This window comes from Sorex fumeus, unplaced genomic scaffold (assembly GCF_029834395.1).
Source record: "Sorex fumeus unplaced genomic scaffold, SorFum_2.1 ptg000006l, whole genome shotgun sequence".
Taxonomy (NCBI): Eukaryota; Metazoa; Chordata; class Mammalia; order Eulipotyphla; family Soricidae; genus Sorex; species Sorex fumeus.
The window spans coordinates 27,619,152-27,640,978 of record NW_026606063.1 but is presented as its reverse complement, the minus strand read 5'-3'; the positions used below and the strand labels follow the sequence as shown (position 1 = coordinate 27,640,978).

The following is a 21,827-nucleotide window of genomic DNA, read 5'->3' as shown; positions in this document are numbered from 1 at the left end:
ATGCTGAGGGCTTACTCCTGGCTCTGTGCTCAGGGATCACTCCTGGCAGTACTCAAGGGACCATATGTGGTGCTGGGGGATTGAACCTGGGCAGTCGCGTGCAAGGAAAAGCCCCCTCCTCACTGTACTGTCACTCGGTCTCTATAGGTTTTCCTAACTCTGAGATTAAAAAAAAAAATACTGTGGTTTGCTTCATGTTATCCTGAACATACACTTAAAAATATACATTTTTGTGTCTTGAATGGTCAGTTTCTGGCCATCATGACCCAGGTTGCCAGGCCAGTCCTCTCCCTGACCTCAGCTCTCAGTGACACCATGTTATTGCAGACCGCAGCTGAACTGCTAATACCAGTCCTCAGTCCTCGGTGCTCCTTGCCCACTGCACGCGTGTTTAGGGAGACAGTAAGGTACTGACTGAACTTGTCTATCAAAGTGACAAGTGAGCTTGGTCTTTCCAGTGCCAGAGATTGAGCGTTTACTCATTGCTATTAAGACACATTTTAATAGAAAAGCAAATATCGGTATGTCATACATTGGATTTTCTTCTGAAAAAATTCTAGAGCAAGGTATTGCTTTGTATTTCCACAATGGTTCAATGGTTCGACGCTGCAGATTGGAAACAGTTCAGCTTTCACAAGAGGCTGACTTCCACGTGACTGCAGAATTCAAGATTTGTCAGATGTCAAGACAGAGTCAAAAGCAGTGGATAAAACTTTGCAGATTGCTTGTGCTTGTTCCTGCATTAAGTGAAAAGATACATCAGAAATCTCTTCTGGAACTTAAGTGATGAACAAAGATAACTCTGATCCTCTTTTTTTTTAATTTATGTATTATTTGTTTGTTTCTGGGCCACACCAAGTGGCACTCAGGGCTTACTCCTAGCTTTGTGTTCAGGAATCAATACTGGTGGGGCTCAGGGGGCCAGAGCAGGTGCCAGGGATCGAACCTGGGTCAATCACGTGCAAGGCAAGTGCCCTACCCTCTAAACTGATCTCCAGCCCCTAACTCTGGTCTTCTTAACACTTGTCCTACAACTGCACACCAGCAGCTTCTGGAAAGCCTGTGTACACCACCGCCTTGATTAACACTCATAGTCCACGCCTCCCTCCTCAGGCTCCTTGAAGACACGTGTGCGGTAATGTAGGGCCAGCAGCCCTTAGGGAAGGCCACCAGGACAAAGGTCAACTGTGCAGAAGGGCGGGGGGGGGGGGGTGCTCCATTCGAGGAGGACACGCCACTTTCCTCACCTGCTCTGCATCTGCTTGGCTGCTCCAGCAGTTCACAGCCTGCAGGTGAGTCTGGACAGCTGCCGGACCTAGGGTCTGGCGCCATTCGCTCCACTTGCTGCTGGACTGCTAGTGGAAGCCTCTCCCCTTGGAAATGACCGGAAACCCTCTCTGGCTCTACCAGTTTGACTCGGTGAATAAGAGGCGAAGCAACTCACCAGGCTGTGGCACTGATAAACCCAGAGGCTACATTCTTCGTTGCTCGCATCTGTGGTCTTGAGAGCCAGTAAGCTCTTTCCTGCCCCGAGACCATCGTCGTAACACACCATCCGGATGATCAGATACAGGGCGTGCCTGTGTAGGACATCCTGCAGAAGTTGGGGGGTGAGGGGTAGGAGAGAGAAAGGCCACGGCTGTGTTTCATGTTTCTCAGTTCTCAGAACACATTCTCCTGGATAGAATTAACTGTGAGGCTTTCAACCCCGCCTGTGTGTGGATCTGGCAGAAAACATACACAGGCGTTTCACCCAAAGGAACGTTCCAGCATGAACAGCGTCAAGTAGGGAGCAATCTGCCTTCAGGATTAGACCGTCTGTACCCTGCAGAGACAGGGCCCTCCTGATGTAAAAGAAGGGCATAAGATCTAAATTCATGATTTTTTTTTCTTTTTCATTATTTTCTTTTGGGTCACACCCAGAGATGCTCAGGGGTTACTCCTGGCTCTGCACTCAGGAACTACTCCTGGTGATGCTTGGGGGACCCAATGGGATGCCGGGGATTGAACCTGGGTTGGCCGCATGCAAGGCAAACGCCCTGCCCGCTGTACTACTGCTCCGGCCCCTCACAGTCTTTCTTTGCCCAGCTGCTGAGCTGACACTGCGTGACTTGGTGTGGGGCTCTAACTTGGAAATGCGTTAGGGGACAGTAATGGGGGTGTAGGCTTGGGCACCACCACACTGAAGGACAGAAGGAACATCCTATTCGCTTCCCCTAAGTAATAAGTGACTATAGGACAGAGAGGTAGGTGCTTGCCTTGTCCTCGGCCAAACCGAGGTTTCAACCTCGGTGCCCCATATGGTCCCTGAGCATGACCAGGTGTGATCCAAAAACCAAAAACTAAAATGTAACATTATTAAAAAATAATATCAATTTAATTAATTAATTTAAATTTAATTTAAATTAAAAAATAAAAAAGAGTATCCTGCCTGCACAGCAGAGCCTGGCAAGCTACCCATGGCATACTCGATATGCCAAAAACAGCAATAATGATGGTCCTCATTCCCCTAACCCTGAAAGAGCCATCAGACTACACTAGCACGTGACAGGGATGAATGGAGATGTTATTGGCACCCGCTCGAGCAAATCGATGAATAACAGGGTGACAGTGATAGTGATTTAAAAAAAAAATCTTACTGTTGGGACCAGTCACCTGGAAAAACTTAACAAGAATAGACTTGACAAGAGGTAGGCCCTTCTTAGCCTGAACTCCCCAACATCTAAGATCTCACTTCCTAAATCACAGCAGCATTAGTAACAATAAATTTTAAAAAGAAAAATAAATAAACCTTGCTTCCTAAGCTGGGGGTTGTGGCCCACATGGCCTCACTGAATGTGTGTGTATGTGGCGGGTGGGGGGGGGGGGGGCGTAATAAACACACACAAACACACACACACACACACACACACACACACTTTAAAATACATTTTAAATTTCTTGAGGCCAGAGCAATAGAGCAATAGCACAGCAGGTGGGGTGCTTACCTTGCACACAGCTAATGTAGATTCAATCCCCAACCCATATGTTACCCTAAGGCCTCCAGGAGTGATCCCTGAGCGCAGTCAGGAATAAGCCCTGAGTACCATCAGGTGTGGCACAAAAAAAAAACAACATTTTTTATGCTTTATTACATGTTTGGCTTTTACACCTTTTTTATATACCTATAAAAAAAGGGCTATGAAAATAGTCACGGGGGCTATGAAAAAATTATTGGGTAAAAAAGGTCTCAAATGGAAAGAATTTAAAATGTCCTGATCTAAAACACATTCTCCCCCTTCAATTACTTACATACTGATCTGATGTTGATACTTTTATGCCGTACTTGGAAACTCCCATGATAAATTCTTCCTCCAAAGGAACAAAAGGTAACTTTCCATCTTGCTTTAAAGTAAAAGTAAAATTACATGATACACATTAAAAATACATTGTAATCAAAGGCAATTTTAGTACCTAGCCATCAACAAAACCAAACTCTTCAAGCATTATGGAGTAAACAATAACCCAGCAAGAATTTCCCTCCAGAGACCAGAGGGAAAGGTTTCCTACATGATACTGTTTTGTTTAACAATTCACGCATCTATGCAAAAGTCCAACGTTCAAATGCATGCTCTTCGTGTGTAATATTCTACCTCTCAATCTTGATGTTATTGCAAATTATAAACTCTCTGACCTTAAGGTGAAATGTTAACATTAGAAAAATGCTGGTCTGGGGCTAGAGCAATAGCACAGTGGGTAGGGCGTTTGCCTTGCACGCGGCTGACCAGGGTTCAATTCTCAGCATCCCAAATGATCCCCTGAGCACCGCCAGGGGTAATTTCTAAGTGAGTGCAGAGCCAGGAGTAACCCCTGTGCATCACCAGATGTGACCCAGAAAGAAAAAAAAAAAGCTGGTCTTTTAAGTGCTGAAAGCTTATGGTTATATCAACACATAACACTGCACAGGACTCACTTTATCTCAGGATTTAGCTAACCTGAGTTGGTCCCATGCTCCAGGAAACAGGCCGCCTAAACTTCTCTCTAAGTACCCTTGTCCTAATTACACCAGAGCTACTACCATTAACACTCCCCCAGGGCAGGTCCCCCCGCAACCCTACCCAAGATGGGGTGCTCACCCACTCTAGGATACCTGTTCAGGGTTTCAAGCCAGAGAACAGTGCGTGGCTCTTAAAATAACAGTTTGAGTTATTCAGAAAGAAAACAATATCTGGTGGCATCTTTGCCAGATCACATGCAGTTTGTCGCCCCAGCCAGGACACCACCTACTTTGCCTCTAAGTTAAAGGAAGACACTGTTGGCAATGTCAAGCTGATGCTTCCCCCTGAGTACTTTTGTGGCATTTCTTGCCTCTGGGGATGAAGGTGAGTGATCCCTGTTCATCCGCTCCATTCTCGGGGCCTCGGAATGCTGCCGTGCCCTCTTGCCAAGTCAATACTCACGGGAGATTGAACGCAATGACTATTTTTCATTCTTAATGATTTTTTTTCCTAGACCAGTACCTATTTTTGAAAGCTGCCTCCAGGTATGAGTAAGATGCCGCCAACAGCACTGTGAGTGCGGCTGTCGAGCGCTGAAATCAGTTCGGGGAGGATGGAGGGCCTTGGCGCACATGGACTGGCTCCTAATTTCAACAAGTAAGTCAGCCTCAGAAGCGAAAAACAACTGGAGGAAACCAAGGAGGCGGCTTAAAGGACTAAAGCCTGGGCTTTGCACACAAGAGGCCCAGACTTGGTCCCTGGTACCACAAAATCCCTGGAGCACCTCCAGGAGCTCCCCCTGCAACCTGCTGAGAGTAGCCCCCTAAGCACTGCTGGGTGTGACCCGCAAACCTACTCCCCAAGATTTTTCATTATTTTTTTAAAGTAACAGGCCAGAAGGGATAGTAGAGCAGGTAGGGCTCTTGCCTTGAATGTGGCTGACCTAGGTTTGATTCCTGGCACTGCATATGGTGCCCCAAGTGCTGGCAGGAATGATTCCTGGTCACAGAGCCAGGAGTACAGTCTGAGCACAAACAAACAAACAAAAAAAAAAACCAGAGGGAGTTAACTGTCCTGATGAACCAGGCTCGGGCACTGCATGAACAGTGATGGCACCTGGCTTCAGATGGGGCAGCAGGAAAATCCCACCGAGCAAAGGATTTTCTCCAAGGCTGGAAGTTTATTTGCTGGACTCAAAAAAACTGCACTTCTTTTTTTCATTTTGTTTTTACCTGGGCAACATCTATGTAATTGATCAGGTCCAGAGGTCCTTCAAGACTTTCTCCCTCAGACAGTCTCAGTTTCTCAATGGCACCAACATACTTGATTCGAAATTCTGCACAGGTATCTGATGTATTGTTGCTTTGTCCTACAGGTGAAAGGAAATTACGACAGTAAGACATAAAAAAATAATAATAATCAATACTATTGCAGAGTATTCTCAATCCCTTCCCAAATCAAAACAAATTGTCATCAGAACTCAACCTCTAATGAGAAAAAAACTGCTGCAAAATGTTTTGGTGTGATAGGAAAGAACTGAGAATTTCATTAACCTTTTCCCCTGCAATCCGTTGAATGTGTAAAGATCTCCTTAGGGGGCTGGGAATATAGCTCGGTGGTAGAGCTCATGCGAGATTGAGACCTGGGGTTAATCCACATCATCTGCCTCCCAAAACCTCTCCCATCAGAATGTGTTATTAATATCCTTCATTAAAAAACTGTATTAACTAGATAATGACTGAGGACCTTTATAGTACATGATGACATTTAATCACTTAAATGTCCTGATGCAAAACAATTGGTCTACCTCTACCAGTCAGAAAGTGAAGGTAATTTTTTTTTTATTGTAGATGGAAGCTAGACAGGAAGTCCCTTAACAGTACTGATAGCGTTACGCAGATGAACTTGATATCCAATACAGAATGCCCAAAAAGTATCCATGATTCAATAATGAAGATGCTGACATTTGAAATATCTTAAAGGCATCTGGAAGTAAAGATGGCATAATTCTTTTGTATCGTGTGGTTCTTCTCTTCACTTCCCTGCGTTGTACAGATGGACTAGTCTGATCTTGAGGGGAAATGTGGAAGAATTTTAAACAAAAACAAATGAACCTGGGCTTGGGAGATGGTTCAAAGGGCTGGAGTGTAGGAGGCCCAATTTCGATCTTTGGCTCCACACTGTCCCCTGGAGCACCTTGCTGGAGTGGCCCTTGAGGATGGCCCCCAAACAACAATAAATAAGAAAATGCATATAGGGGCTGGGGCAATGATACAGCAGGATCCTGCAGGTGACCTAGGTTCAATCCCCTGCACATGTGGCCACTCAAGTCCCACCAGGAAAGATCCATAAGCACAGAAACATGAGTAAGCCTTGAGCACTGAACACCCAAACCCACACACACCCCCCCAAAAAGGGGGGTGAGGGGAAGGGGAAAAAGTGAATGTAACATGTTATATTTCCAACTGGACCTGAGCTAATTAGGTGAGTCAGAGTCATCTTTCGATTTCTAACAAAGCTACTCACTCCAGTCCGCTACATATGTTTTCTAGCATATGAGACAGGTGCTATCCTTCCTGACCAATTGCTTCTGATGTTTAAAAACCAAGTATCTTGGGACCGGAGAGACAATTCAGCTGGTAAAGTGTTTGCCTTGTTTGTATCTGACCCGGATTTGATCCTGGCATCCCATATGGTCACTGAGCCTGCCAGGAGTGATCCCTGACAGCAGAGCCAGGAGTAAGCCTTGGTGGACCACCGGGAGTGGCACAAAAACTTCCAAAATAAGTAAAACAAAATCTCTGGGTGGACAGCTGCTCAGTCCTTTTAATCAGCAAGACATTTGTCCTGTGCCCCATAAACAATGCAGTTCCAGGGCCAGAGTGACAGTAGAGTGGGTTGGGCATTTGCCTTGCACATGGACAACCTGGGTTCGAGCCCCTGCATACCAAATGGTTCCCCAAGCACCACCAGGTGCAATTTCTGAGTGCAGAACCAGGAGTAACCTCTGAGTGAGTATCACCAGGTGTGACACAAAAAAGCAAAAAAAAAAAAAAAAATTTTAAAAAGTAGTTCCAATGTAATTCACCCCATGTCACACCATTCCTTCAAAGGTGTCTGGAAAATTCTAAATAGTTGCCACAATGTTTTCATTTGTTTTAGTTTGTTTTGTTTGTTTTTTCCCTCTAAAGTCCCTTAAGAGCAGTTTGCCCACCTCCCCTCAACAGATCTCCAGCCATAGGACTTGGGACCATTTCTCTACTCACATCAAAATGGCAGAGCAGAGAAAGTCTTAAATCTGCAGGCACTCCCTGGGCTGCTGAAGTGACCATGGCCACTTAACGTAGACAGTACGTGTCCCCAAACCCTGTGTACCTGAGCTCTTGGTGGAATCAGTATCAAGGCTGGCCACAGTGCTGGAGCGAGAAAGTCCCCCGAGGCTAGAATCTACAGACTGAGAGACAAGAGACAAACAGGGAAGCACAGCTAGAAGCACCGTTCTCTCTTGCTCTTGTCAGTTTAGTTTACTACAGTTGAGCTGACACACAAGATCACATCAATACATCAACTATTCAGGCAGAAAGACCGTGACTGCTTTTTTCCGAAAGAAATATTCTCTGGCAAGCTTCGGAAAACAACCCCACTGCTCTTTTTCGTATGCTGGATCATTGTGGGGTCAACATCCCCAGCTTCCCTCAAAGCTGTTCTACTACCTCCATCTCCTTACAAGATTACAGGTGAACGTCCACAGCTTATTTTCATTTTGTTTCCTCCAAACCCTCAAAGAACTCTGCAGGGGGCTAGAGAAACAGGACAGTAGGCAAGGCTCTTCTCTTACATGCAGCAGCAGAAGTGGGCGTGGGCGGCTCAGGGCTGCAGAGGGAGCTCAAAGGGCTGAGCGCAGAGGAAGGCACTGTTAGAGCCCCAGCACGCTGTGGTGCCACCAGGAACAACCTCAGATGTGGCCCCAAACACCCTCCCTCCCTCTCTTCCCTACCTCCACCCCCGCAAACAAAAAGGTCCAGAGAGCTCACCAGGGCAGAAGACAATAAAAGGACTCTTTAGGGATGGGAGTGGTAACAGAGCAGGTAGGGCATTTGCCTGCCTAGGTGAACCTCGATTCGCTTCTCAGCATCCCATATGGTGCCCTGAGCCTGCAGAGGTAATCCCTAAGTACACAGCCAGGACTAATTCCTGAGTATTGCCAGGTGTGGCCCAAAAATAAGCAAAAGACTCAGTGAAAATGTCCATTAGACTCTAAGGTCCCTTCAAATTCATAAGTCCTATGTCATCAGAATTCTAATCATAGCATTTGATCATGGTCCTTAATCTGTGAAGTAAGCAGAATTTTCATCACACACACACACACACACACACACACACACACACGCACGCACGCATGCACGCACGCCCCAAATTATAGAATTTGAGAGGCGAAGCCCTTTAATTGCTTGCAATTCTTATCATGTCAGAAAATTTAAAAAATCAGTGTTCCGGGGCTGGAGTGATAGCACAGCAGGTAGGGCGTTTGCCTTGCACGCGGCCAACCCGGGTTCGATTCCTAGCATCCCATATGGTCCCCTGGGCACCGCCAGGAGTAATTCCTGAGTGCAGAACCAGAAGTAACGAGCATCGCAGGGTGTGACCCAAAAAGCAAAATAATAATAATAATAATAATAATAATAATCAGTGTTCCATGTGACCATTCATAGGCTGAGTCCTCAATCTAGCATAATGGATTTAAGAACTCCAGAAATATCGACTGAAACAAAATAAAATTCAAATCAAGCACAGTATCTGTTCTCTACTGCCCCACCACCCAAAAACCCCCAATATCAAAAACATAGTTTGAAGACCATGGGCAGCACTGCAGGGTTAATATCTGTTAAGTAGCACCAGAAGAAACAAAATAGACAACTGCATCAAGATTCCGTTCCTAATCCCATTCCCCCTACCTTGCTCTTCGTACTGATTTCACTACTTTGGGAACTGCTACTACTGTGTCGCTTTTTGCCTTTTCGAAACATTTTTCACCATAGCTTGATCCCTCAGAGTGCCCCTAGAAGAACAAACATTGGTTATATCGAGATCAACTTTCTATCACTCTATGCATCAAAGAATCCCTTCCATTTTCATATTCCTGATACATATGGTCCCCGTTAACCCCAAATTTGGATGCTGCTTCTTTGTCGTAAATTTTTCGGAAAAATTTTTATGAAGGCAACCTGAGTTACAAAGTTACTTATAGTTGAGTTCCCTGCACACAATGTTCCACCACCAGTCCCATCTCCAGGGTCAACTTCCCTCCCGCAATGTCCAGTTACATCTAGAGAAACATGTTCTGAGAAGGAGCAGACATAGGTCATAAGTTCTTAGAAGGAGCAGACAGAGTTTCTAGTATTCTAACACCTGAGATCTTTAATCCGTTTGAGTCTTAGTGAAACCTAAGACTTCTTAGTTCACAAAGCAAGACAACAGAGATTTGGCTGCTGTCTAGCGCTCACAATCTGTGAATGGCTGGGCTAAGAACAAAGGGCAGACCCGGCTCTCTGCAATGCGCATTCTTCCGGAAACCTCTCTGCCTTATGGAAAAGCTCACATAAACCCTCTCACCTCCTGCCACCTCCTTTTCTCAGGAAGTCCTTGGGAAGGAAGCAACTTCATGTTTCCAGAGTAATTCTTAAGATGTGCTTTCTTGAAAACCAGTGGGCTATCCTTGCTCATTTCGTAGAAGCACACGTATGATGCTTGGAAAACTGTCAACTTGCCTGCATAATGTTTCCGAATTCAAGGACTTCCGAAGACAGTCTCCTGTCACCCTAACTACAAAGCTGGTGACACAGTCACTTGCCCTTCCAAGGTTTTCAAAGGGCTGGGGGCCCTAGCTCTGCTATAATCTGCATAGCTGAGAGAACTGCGACCCATCATTCAGGAGGATGTGTGAGCGGCAGAGCCTAACAGTTTCTACCTAAGAGCCCTACTCACCGTGGAACCGAATACTATTTCAGGGCCTTCTGGGGTGTCGCCAGTAGCCAACTGCACGAAGAGTTTCCTGTCATGATCGATCTTTTTAGAAAAGCAGTGTACCTGATGAAGGAAGAAAGAGCGCATCAGTCAGGAGCACTCAGTGTGAGACCCTGCTCCAGTGGACATTTGTCAAACTTTTTCTGGAACCCGTGAGTGCCCTGACCAGGCTCTGACCATAGGCCACTTACTCAACACTTGACCTTAGCCAAAAGGCCGAGAAGCTATCGATAGGCCACTTACTCAAAATTGACTCCTGAGACTAAGCTTTTTAAACAGCCTCAACATACAATCATATAATTTCAATTTTTTTTCTCTTACTTTCCTTTTTTTTTTTTTTGCTTTATATGTGAAGTGGGCTGGAGAAATAGCACAGCGGGTAAGGCATTTGCCTTGCACGCATCCAACCCGGGTTCAATTCCCCTGTCCCTCTCGGAGAGCCCGGCAAGCTACCGAGAGTATCCCGCCCACATGACAGAGCCTGGCAAGCTCCCCATTGGCATATTTGGTATGCCAAAAAAACAGTAACAACAAGTCTCACAATGAAGATGTTCCTGGTGCACGCTTGAGCAAATAGATGAACAATAGGACGACAGTGCTACAGTGCTATATGTGAAGTAGCAAAAAAATATCTGATGCACTTGTTCCTGAGTTATCAGAGGGTACAAGAAAGGCTGCTGTGAGATAGAGGAAGCAGATAGACCTACGCAAAACCAAATGAAAAACATTGTTAGGAAGCAGTAACTGCCACACGGGGAACCAAGGCAAGTTAAGGGGCTATTACAGATGAGAATTTCAGGAGAAGATGCTCTGCGGAAGCGAGAGTTCAGGAGATGGAAGGGTCTGCAGGAAAGCCTCAGGGGTAGAGCACATGGCTACAACTAGGAGGAACACACGAGTAGGTAGAGCTGCAGAAGCATTGGAGCTCAACAGGAACCCCTGAGAATGGAAAAAGCAGTTACAGTAAGATGATGAGATCTTTGCTTTAGAAAGATGACCCTAGGGACAGAGTGACAGTACAGCAGGTAGGACCCTTGCCTCGCACACAGCCGGCCCAGTTCCTGGTCCCTCAAGCCCCTACCTGGAGTAACCCCTAAGCACAGAGCCTGAAGTAAGCCCACAGATGTAAGCTGTGGCCCCCAAACACACACACACACACACACACACACACACGTGATATCTAGCTCCCAAGTAGAGAAGTAACTACACAGACCATAGAGAAAAGGGAAAGTCCTCTTTAAAGGAACCAGCATTGTGAATACTCCGTGGCAAACAACATAGCTTCGCAAGCACAAGAAAGAAATTTTTGAGTAAGAGAAGACAGGAAAACCATAATCCTAGGTCGACGCAAAACTGGGTTAACCTAGCAGCATTAAGTACTTACCAGAGACCAGGATCAGGGCTAGCACATACCACATCTGCCCATTGTATTTTGAAAATGTAAAAATACACATTCACTGTTTTGATTTTTTATTTTAAAATTTGATTCCACTGTTAGTGAAATCTTGAAGTATCACTTCAACCCTTTGAATACCAGAATGATTTGAAAATCATATTATATTACAATATCTTCGCAACTCTTTTACTTTTCATCATCATATTTTTCACCTTCAATCTCAAGAACTTAGAAAAAAAGCATCTATTAAAGTCTTTTGGTATCTGCTATTTTTTTACACAACTCTCTCTCTGTCTCTCGTCTCTCTCCCTCTCTCTCCCTCTCTCTCTCTCTCTCTCTCTCTCTCTCTCTCTCTCTCTCTCTCTATCTCTCTCCATGCCCAGAGATGCTCACGGGTCTGGCTCTGCACTCAGGAATTACTCCTATGCTGCTTGGGGGACCATATGGGATGCCGGGATCGAACCCAAGTTGGCCACGTGCAAGGCAAGCACCCTACCCACGGTGCTACTGCTGCAGCCTACAAAGCACAATTGTCTCCAAATTATTCATGCATAAAAATGAGGCCCCAAACTGTCTCTTTTATGTTTCACACTCATCAACTGCAGAAATGTCAGAGCAGTACCCATCAATTTCCTTTCTGCATGTCACTCTTCTTTCACTTTCTGAAAATTCTATTATTTTCTGTAAAAACTCATCCATTATCCTCCATTCCCACGTTCAATCAAGTTCCTAGATCAACTAAATATACCACCTGAAGTGTTCTCTTGTGCTGTGAACTGGGCCTCCCACCACCCTTAGCTGATTATAAACCTCTAATTAGTTTATAAACTTGATGGATCCTCAGCCCTTAAAAAGGTCCCTATGGGCAATGTTCCGCATGCATTTTGAAGGCTTCAACAACCCCCTGAAGAGATTCCAGGCGCGGAATCTTGTTCCAGTTAGACTCCTGGCCACTTTAAACATAACTAGCAAGCTCCAGCTATAATCATCTCTTTGAGACTCAAATCTGGGGTCCCGGAGCAATAGTACAGTGGGTAAGGTGCTTGCCTTCCACGTGGCTGACCCGGGTTCAAGCCCTCAAGCACCGCCAGCAGTGATTCCTGAGTGCAGAGCCAGGAGTAACCCGAGTATCGCTGGGTATGGTCTAAAAACCAAAGAATTCATTAAATAAAACTTAAATCTGGAGTGCTGGAGCCAGAGTATAGCAGGGAGGGCGCTTGCCTTGCATGTGGTGGAATTGGATTCAATCCTCAGTACCCAATTTGATCCCCTGAGCCTTGACAGGAGTAATAGCTAAGCATGGGCCAGGAATAAGCAGCACCCCTGGGTATGGCCCACAAAACAAATAAAAACCCCTCAAATCTGGGACCCAGGAGATGGCTGGAGGTGCTGGGTACATATTGGCATGTGGAAAGAGGTCTGGGTTCAATTCCAGCATGTTCCCCTGAGCACTGGCAGGAGCTGCCCCCCAAAATAACAAAAAAAAATAAGTAATAAAATGCAAACCTGGGACCGGAGATACAGCACAGCATGTAAGATGCTTGCCTTGCATGCAGCAGGCCCAAGTTTAATTCCTGGCACCCCACTTTAGGGTGCCCCCAAGTCCCATCATGAGTGATCCTTGAGTGCAGAGTCGGGAGTACATCCTGAACACAACTGGGTGTAGCCCCCAACCCAAAATAAATAAATATTCTAACGTCCTGGGTATCGGCTATTAGGAAAAACTGAAAATGACAAATAATAAATAAAAATTCAAATCTGATTCCATTGGCCTACTTAAAATCTCTACGGGGCTCCCCAGAATTCCAGACAAGTTAAAACCCTTCCCCCAGAACGGGCAAAGTCCTGCACCCCTCTCTCCCTCTCTGGTCTCACCCTCCACCAGTTTCCTCACTCTGCACTGATCTCCCCACAATGTGAAGCCACTACTTGTTCTCAACAACACCAAAGATCCATGTTCCCAGATGTCCCGTCCATGGCATTGCCTCTGCCCGGAATGACTTACCTGGCATCCGCTGGGCTAATTTGACTCGCCTTTCAAGATGATGAGTGGCTTGTTTTGGACCTAAAAGATCTCTTCCTCAAGCCTACACCCCACTCGTGGCATATCTGCTCTTGTCGACTTCTCTCTCACTCTGAACTGGGTGTGTGGGGGGCGTGGGGGGGGGGGGGAAGGAGTTCTGGAGGATAAGACTAACTCAGGATCTCTGCATAGCCAATGCCTGGCACCGGCTGGCATACGTCATGCTTCATGCACTGGAGAACTTTCTAGGGCGAGGACACTGGAATAGCAACTCCCACATACCGAACGCTTACCCCCCCGCGTCACCCGGCCCTAGATACTAGCTATAAATACCTCTAACTCTCTAAGGCATTGGAGAGGCTGCAGCATTACAGCCCCCTGCAAACTTAGGCAGCCCGATCACCTGCCCCAGGCCAGCCGACTCACGCCTGGGAACCGGCGCAGAACTCGGCTCCGGGCTCTTCGCAGATCCTGCGCTGTTCCCCACCTCGCCCTCCCCGCCCGGGCCCGAGTGCCACGTGCAGGTGTGCAGGGCGCCAGCGAGCGGGACAGCCGTTCTGCTTTGCTCTGAAGCGGGGGGACCATTAGGGACCAACCACAAAAGCCAGGGCTCTGGGATGCCCTGGCCCAAGAGCAGAGTCTGGACCCCGCAGAGCCAGGCAGGCAGCCCGGCTGATGCTCGCGCCCGGGTCTCCCCGTGCGACACCTGTCGTTCACCGGAGCTGCGAGTCCGACCCCCAACGAGGGGCACCCGGCAGGTCCCGCTCCCCACCCACCTTCCCACCCCGCCCGGGCCAACTCTACACCGGGGTCCCACGGCCCAGGGCAGGCGGGTCCCCAGAGGAGATCGCGGCTCCCACGGCCCCACCCATCCGCCCCTCCGCTGTCCGAAGACACCCACAATCCCATTCCGGGGGCCACGAGACCCGGACTCCCACCTCACAGTCGCCGGTCCTTCCGTGGGGTAGAGCCCGCGCTCCGGGCTTGGAGCCCCCTCGCGCGGCAGGCAACGCCCCGGCAAGTCACTCCAGGTCTGGATCCAGTGCCACCTTTTCCGGCGCTCCCGGCCTCGCCCGGCGGGCTCCACGCCCCCCCCGACAATGCGCAGGCGCAGCCGGGATCTGGCCCCAAGTTTCCAGACTCCTTGTGGGCGGAGTCTCCGGCCGAAGTGGAAGGGAGGAGCCTATGGCATTCCGGCGCTCCCGGCCTTGCCCTCAGAGGGCTCCACCCATCTCCCCCGCCACGCCCCCCCAGGCCCCGCGACAGTGCACAGGCGCAGCCGGGATCCCGCCCCAGGTTTCCGGACAGCTCGTGGGCGGAGTCTCCGGCAGGAAGTGGAGGGGAGGGGCCTAGACGTCGCGGGCTCCCGAGTGCCGGAAGTCGTGCTGCGCGTCCCTGGAGTGCTGCCTTCCTGTCTTGCTGCTTTCTGCATGGCTGTGCTCTCAGGGTAAAAAGACTCGGGTCTCCTTCGCCTTTCGGAGATGTCTGCGATTCCGGCCGAGGAGAGTGACCAGCTGCTGATCCGACCGCTGTAAGGGCTCAGCCGGAGGGAATAAAACACACGGGCTTTATCCCCTCTGGGCAAAGAGGGGTAGCCGAGTGGTTTTGCCCAGACTCCAGCCTGCCTCCATCCATCCCCTGCCCGGGGCCTGCAGTTTGCTGATGGGCTTGGAGAAGTATTAATCGGAAGGGGCCTGCTAATTGGAGAGCCCCTCCCCCCCCTTTTTTCCTTAGAGGAGAATGTCTTGGAGTTGGGGAGGATAAAGATGTCTTTGCCCTCCCCCCACACACCCCCTTGGCGCCTTCCCATACGCTAAGGAGTGCGAGGTCCTGTGACACCTGGTGATGTTCGCCTAGTCCAGGACCCGCATAAGGCACAAGCAGTGCGGGAAAGAGTCAGACGTGTGTCTGGTGCCTCCAGAAATTGACGTTTGCTAAGAAAGAGGAAATGAATCTGGGACCAGCCCGGAGCTGCGTTCTGAGTACAGACCCTTAACATGATGGGAAAGGCGAAAAGGTGGAAAGGAGAATGAGGAATGGGTGTTAGAGACAAAAACATTGACTTTGATTGCTTGTGAGAAATCTGATCTTTTGCTAGAGAAGCCTCTACAGCTCTGCAGTGCTGCTTAGAATGGGAACTTTTGATATGAGTTATCTAGTAACTGGTCTAATACAGTAAACCATCTTTAAATATTGGTGACTGTCTAGTGGCCAGGCGAATGTGCCCTTTTTATTCGAGGGTAGAGTAGCACCTGGTATATGGATTCAGTTAGGACTCGCTGAGCAGCTCCAGACGCCATAATACTCTTTTCTCACTTATTTTAGCCCACATCTGTGCTCTCTTCCTGTGACCAGCATACACAACAGGCGTGGGCACTGGGGATACAGGAAGACAGGGAAGTTGATTGAACTCACCTTTGTGGAGGGGGTTGCAGGGGTTTGCAGGGCACAGTGAAAAGTCACTGAGGGAGAGTTTGGAGTACAGGGACATCATGAATTCCGCCCTAAAATCCTACGCTGTCCCTCGCTGCACAGCGGTCTCGCTGACCCTGTTCCCTCACATGGAGATGGTGTCTGTGACTTCAATTTTGAGGCCACAGGTACTCAGTAGGTGGCCCCTATTTTAAGAATGGGGAGGCCATGCACAGTGTGTGTACAAGCATGGAAAAGGGAGTCTTGCAGATGGAGAAGAGCTTGTGCTCTCCTGCACTGGAAAGCCCAGGATGTGAGCCAAGTCCTGAGAAGCTATAGGAATGAAAGTCAGGTCAAGGATGCTCTAGGCAGAGGAGGTGATGCATATGAGAACGAGAGTGGAGACACGGTGTGACCAGTCTTCTTGTCCCTCTAACTAAATATGACTCAGAGCTTTAGGGGTTCACTTTCTGAAGGACTCTGGAGTTTATTTCTTTCACCTACCAATTATTGGAAGCCAACAGAGTTTCTTGGGGATTTTTTTTTTTTTGGCTTTTTGGGTCACACCCAGTGATGCTTAGGGGTTACTCCTGGCTCTGCACTCAGGAATTACTCCTGGCAGTGCTTGGGGGACCATCTGGGATGCTGGGAATCGAACCCGAGTTGGTCGTGTGCAAGGCAAACACCCTACCCACTGTGCTGTCACTCCAGCCCCCCAATAGAGTTTTGAATAAGATGGGATGTGGTGATTATCTTTTAGGAGTGTCATAGATCTTTCCAAGCAAAAGTATAATAGGTGAGTAGAAGGGCAGATTAAATGGAGGACGGCAGGTAAAAAGTGATTGGAATGAGTGAAAATGGCAGTAACAGGCTGAAAAAAAAAATGGATTTGAGAGAGGGAAGAAGTGACCTTTTTTTTTTTTTTTAAGTTTGGGGGCCAGGCTGGAGCAATAGCACAGCAGATAGGGTGTTTCCCTTGTACATAGTTGACCGGGGTTCGATTGCTCTGTGCCTCTTGGAGAGCCCAGCAAGCTACTGAGAGTATCTTACCCGCATGGCAAAGCCTGGCAAGCTCCCTGTGACATATTTGATATGCCAAAAACAGTAACAGGTCTCACAATTTGTTGTGACACTACTTGTGCCCTCTCGAGCAAATCGATGAACAACAGGAGGAGGACGGTGCTACAGTGCAGTTTTGGGGCCATACCCTATGGTGCTTGGGGATCCATCTGCAGTACAGGGGATCAAACCAGGGTTGGTCACATGCAAGACAAGCGCCTTAATCTCTGTGCTATCTCTTTGACCCCAGGAAGAGAACTATTTAGAGGTTTGTAACTCATTAGATGTGTCTGAAGGGACAATGTGTTAAACTGTAGAAAGGAGTTTAATTTCAGTAACTCCGATTCTTTGGGTGCTTTTTGAGAGAACTAGAGGAGATAGGACAGATCTGGAGTTAATTTTGGAGTTTTGTTGTCTTATGAAACAGCCTTGTAGTGATACAGTTCACATACAGTTCATTTAAAGTGATAGGATTTTGCATATCTTATGGGGAGGCCAGTTCTTTTGGTTTGGTTTGCTTACTCCTGGCTCTGCGTTTGGGGAATCACTCCAGTTTTCAAGGGGCCATATGGGGTACCGGGAATTGAACCCCGTGTTGACTCCATGCAAAGTAAATGCCCTATCGGCTGTACCACTGCTCTGGCCCCCTGGGGTTTTGGTTTGGGGGCCAAACCTGTCAGGGCTTAGGGAGTTCTGCAGTGCCCAGGAGCAGACTCGGCTCTGGCATGCAAAGCCGCGCTCTGGTCCTTTGAATTATGTTCTGGAGTACAGAGTTGTAAACCATGCCACTAATTCCAGTTTTATTATTCTTGCAGAAAAGGAACCCTGTACCCATTAGCTGTTATACTTTCCTTTGCCCCAAATTCCCAACCATAGAAAACTGTTAACCCATTTTCCGTCATACAGATTTACCTATCCAGGACATTTAAAAAAAGAATTGGGGGGTGGGGGGGAAATCACACCCAGTGATACTCAGGGCTTACTTCTGGTGGTATTCAGGTGGTGCTATGGGATGCCAGGGATCAAACCCGGCTGGGCCATGTGCAAGGCAAACACCCTCTCCGCTATGCTATCGCTCTGACCTCTGTCCTGGACTGTTTGAAGTCAGGACCCTCCATGCGATTTTTCACCAATCTAGTGTACTGTTCAGTGCAAGGGCCTGAAGATGCAGTTTGCTAGACACTGCTGAGCACTGTCCAGGCCAGTCCAGTGGTGTTGGGGTTCCCCAGGGCTGCATCCTGAGATGTATGGTACCAGGAATCAAACTGGGGTAAGCCGCATGCAAGGCATGCGTCTTAACCCCTTTCCAACCTCTGGACACTTTTTATATCAAGTACCATACAATATGAAACCTTTTGTGACTGACTTTCACTTAGCAAGTCTTATCTAAGGCATATTCATAATTTGAGAGTTTTGACTCAGTACGTATTTAGCTACACCGCAATGAACAAATATCACATTGTTCTGCCCTTACGGAATTTTAATTTTAATAGTGAGGAGCCGGCCACAAATGAGGTAGTTAGTGATTTCATGCAGAAAAAAAGTCTTATGTTAGAACATTCTGGAAGGCACATGAAGGAGGCCTCTGAGAAGGTGGTGTCTTTTCCAAGATGACACAAAAAGTCCATCTTATCAGAATCTGAGGGCGGCACGTTCCAGAAAGAAAGCAGAGTTGTACAAAGGACCCAAGTGAGAAATGAGTTGAGCATATTTGACAGCTTTTTAGGGGGTGGGGGTGGGGGGAAGGTTTGGAGTCACATCCGACTGTGCTCAGGGCTTACTCCCGGCTCTGCACTCAGGAATCACTCCTGGTGAGTTGGGGACCATATGTGGTGCTGGGGAATCAAACTGGGGTCGGCCATTTGCTAGGCAAGTGCCTGCCTTCTTTGATGTCCTATCTGCAGCCTCGGATATTTGAACCCAGGGTACCTGTGAGATGTGCCAGGTGATCCATCATTATGCCAGGTGCATGTGAGAGGCCTGGGGTGCACAACTCTCTGGGCTACAGGTACAGTCTTGGAAGTCATTGGCAAGTTGGAAACATGAGAAAAGGTCGCAAAACTGAGAGGAGGTTTGAGGAAAGATTCCTTGGGCCATCGGTGTGTGAAGGGTGAGCAGAGGCAGTGCAGTGCAGGAAACAGGCCAAGAGCATGAAGATGGAGAAGGTGAGAGAGAAGGGTCCCAAGAGGGCAAGAGCACAGTCAGGCGGCCAGTGGATAGCAGGAGAACAGGCACTGACCGCACACAGCCACAGGAAGCAGCTCCACACAGACACGGGTTGGCAGAGAGCAGCAAATTGAGCGGAGGCAGAGCGCGTGTGTGGTTATAGAAGACTAGAATTTAGGGTTGAGACATTTGATTTAGGGGGAGAACGATTGTAGCACATTTCAGTTCTGATGATGAAGTGTAGGAAGCTCGGGAACTGATAACGCAGAGTTGGGAGAAAGTACTGGAAAGTAGAGAACTGGGGGGAAAGTGAACTTGATGCCCAAAGGGTCTGGAGTCATCAGAGAAAAGGGAAGAGACAAGACATGAGTGGGAAGGTAAGTGGCCTTGAGGAAAAGTGGCAAGTGCAGATGAAGGCCGATGCCTTACGTGAAGAAAATGGTTAGCAAAGGTGCCCAGGTTGGGAATGGTTGCTGTGGGAACCAGAAAACGTAGTATCTGCACCGTGGGCTGGTTAAGATGGAACACCAGAGACTCCTGCAGCCTCTTGGTGGTGGGGTTTTCTTTATCCTGGTCTGAGGTAGGGTCTCGGCATAGGGATACAGCCCACTTGTGTCTGTCTCCTAATAAGCGGGCCCTGAGTGCCTTATGGTCAGAATCCTTGGGTGCTGAGTGCTTTGCGTAGGGCTCGGTGGATAAAAGGAGCTGAAAGTTTAACGAATGATCATGACCTAGATGGTTGGAAGGGGCTGTCAGAGAAGGGAAGGGAATTGAAAATTAGGAGATTGGGCTTCGAGGGTGTTGGATAGTCACTGGAAATAAGACTGTTTTGTTCACTTATAAGGGAAATTAAGTACTTGTTATCAAATATAGTGGAATGATAGAAGTTAAAGGAACTGAGATTTGCAAGTTTAAATAAGTATTTATTTAACCTATTTGGCAAATGTGTGTCAAGCTCAAAAGAAAACAAAAGAATTTTTATTCTTGGGGGTCCCCACTCCCAGAGGAACTAGGGGTTTGCACCTCAGCCAGCAGTGCTCAGGCATTACTTTGACTGTGTTCAAGGATGACTCCTGGAAGTGTTTGGAGACCATATGCAGTGCCAGGGTAGAACCCGGGCAAGGGGCACCAGACCTAACTCCTCTCTGGCCTGAAAAGGAAAGGATTTTACAAGATTTTAAATTTACGGCAAAATTAAGTGCTGATGCTCAATGTGTTATTAAACAATCCATGTAAGTGATGGTTTGTTTTAAGTACACTATAATTTAACCAAAACAGAAAGTTGATCTTTGAGCTCTTCAAAATCCGTGCCATCTTCTCTGAACTTTTATTAAATCCCAAACTTCTGAAATTCCAAAAAGTCACTTTTCATCTTTTAACTCAAGGATGTGCTCTTCTCAGTCTTGGTAATTTTGTGAAACCCTTCTCTGTCAAATGAATGCTGGCATCATTGGAAGTTGTGAAAAATTTGAATGCATTAGATTTAACTTAGATTGCTTTTGAATCATTTTTATTTCTTCCCTTGAATGTTTACAGTGGAGCTGGACAAGAAGTAGGAAGATCATGTATTATCCTGGAGTTCAAGGGAAGAAAAATAATGGTAACTATCACTTTGTAGTCAAATTAACAATTTGGGTCTTTAGTAGTTAGGTTTTTCCTGGTTTCTACTTAGCTCCCAGAAAAAGTTTATAGTTGGTAAATATAGCCTCTGCTTTCAATATTTGCTTGTTTTCTTGTTTCAATTTTTGCCTGTTTTTCTGTTGATTGTTTTGGGTTGGGGTTACAACTGTCAGTGCTCGGTGGCTATTTCATGCATAGTAGAGGACCATGCAGTGACAGGGATTGAATAAAGCATGCATACTAGACCTTTGAAGCTATCTCCCTGGCCCCCTCCTCTTTTTTTTTTTTGACTATTCTCAAGTATTAGTGTAAAAAGTGAAGATGGACTGGGGTCGTAGTACAGGACACTTACTATTCTGTCTTTTTTTTAAAAAAAAATTCATTTGTTTTGCTTTTTGGGTCATACCCAACAATGATCAGGGGTTACTCCTGGCTCTGAACACAGGAATTACTCCTGGCAATACTCAGGGGACCATATGAGATGCCGGACACCGAGCCCTGGTTAGTCGCATGCAAGGCAAACACCCTACCTTCTGTACTATCGTTTCAGCCCCTCTGTCCATTTAAATTGTTCTTCGGGATGTTAGAATTGTTAATGACATACTGGTCATGTGAAATAAGAATTGTATTCCAGGCCCAGAGGTGGCTTGATTGCAAGTTTGACTCTGTGCTCAGGGATCACTCTTTCTTTCTTTTTTTTTTTTTTTTTTTTTTGCTTTTTTGGGTAACACCCGGCGATGCTCAGGGGTTACTCTGGCTCTGCACTCAGGAATCACTCCTAGTGTTGCTCAGGGGACCATATGGGATGCTGAGAATCAAGCCCGAGTCGGCCTCATGCACAGCAAACACCCTACCTGCTGTACTATCACTCCAGCCCCAGGGATCACTCTTGATAGGGCTCCCAGAACCATAGAGTGAGCCATAGAGTGTCAAACCTGGCCAAGGCAAGCGCAGTACCCACTGTGCTATTGCTCTAGCCCCACCCATGGAATGTAAGTTTTGCATGCTTGGAGACTGAGCAGTCCCAGCATTGCATGCACCCTAGGCATTTCCTGGAGCTAACCCTAAGCACAGGGACAGGAATAGCCCCTGAGCACTGTCAGATGTGGCTCCCAAACTTGAAGAAAAGGTGGGCAGCAATGAGACACAA

The 21,827-nt window shown here is 47.4% G+C and overlaps 2 protein-coding genes across 4 annotated transcripts in view; one reads left to right on the top strand and one right to left on the bottom strand.

Moving 5' to 3' along the window:
* Window positions 1–482: 482 nt before the first annotated feature.
* ITGB1BP1 (integrin subunit beta 1 binding protein 1) lies at window positions 483–14,557 on the bottom strand. Of its 3 annotated transcripts, none has more exons than XM_056125241.1 (8): window positions 14,359–14,557; window positions 9,963–10,064; window positions 8,933–9,036; window positions 7,353–7,431; window positions 5,210–5,346; window positions 3,292–3,384; window positions 1,445–1,594; window positions 483–737 (listed from the first exon to the last, which is right to left on the bottom strand). In XM_056125241.1, exons 3-8 carry the CDS (start codon window positions 9,002–9,004, stop codon window positions 666–668), a joined length of 603 nt encoding a protein of 200 aa, XP_055981216.1. In that variant the 5' UTR covers window positions 9,005–9,036; window positions 9,963–10,064; window positions 14,359–14,557; the 3' UTR covers window positions 483–665. The 3 variants fall into 3 exon arrangements, with proteins under 3 accessions (XP_055981216.1, XP_055981224.1, XP_055981234.1); XM_056125249.1 differs by lacking the exon at window positions 14,359–14,557 and adding an exon at window positions 13,403–13,533; XM_056125259.1 differs by lacking the exon at window positions 3,292–3,384.
* A 223-nt stretch (window positions 14,558–14,780) lies between these two features.
* The window catches only part of CPSF3 (cleavage and polyadenylation specific factor 3), a 40,163-nt gene continuing 33,116 nt past the window's right edge, over window positions 14,781–21,827 (top strand). Inside the window, exons 1-2 of the mRNA XM_056124061.1 lie at window positions 14,781–14,951; window positions 20,594–20,657. Of these exons, the coding sequence (XP_055980036.1) occupies window positions 14,902–14,951; window positions 20,594–20,657 (114 nt within the window). The 5' untranslated portion in view covers window positions 14,781–14,901. The remainder of the gene's footprint in view (window positions 14,952–20,593; window positions 20,658–21,827) is intronic.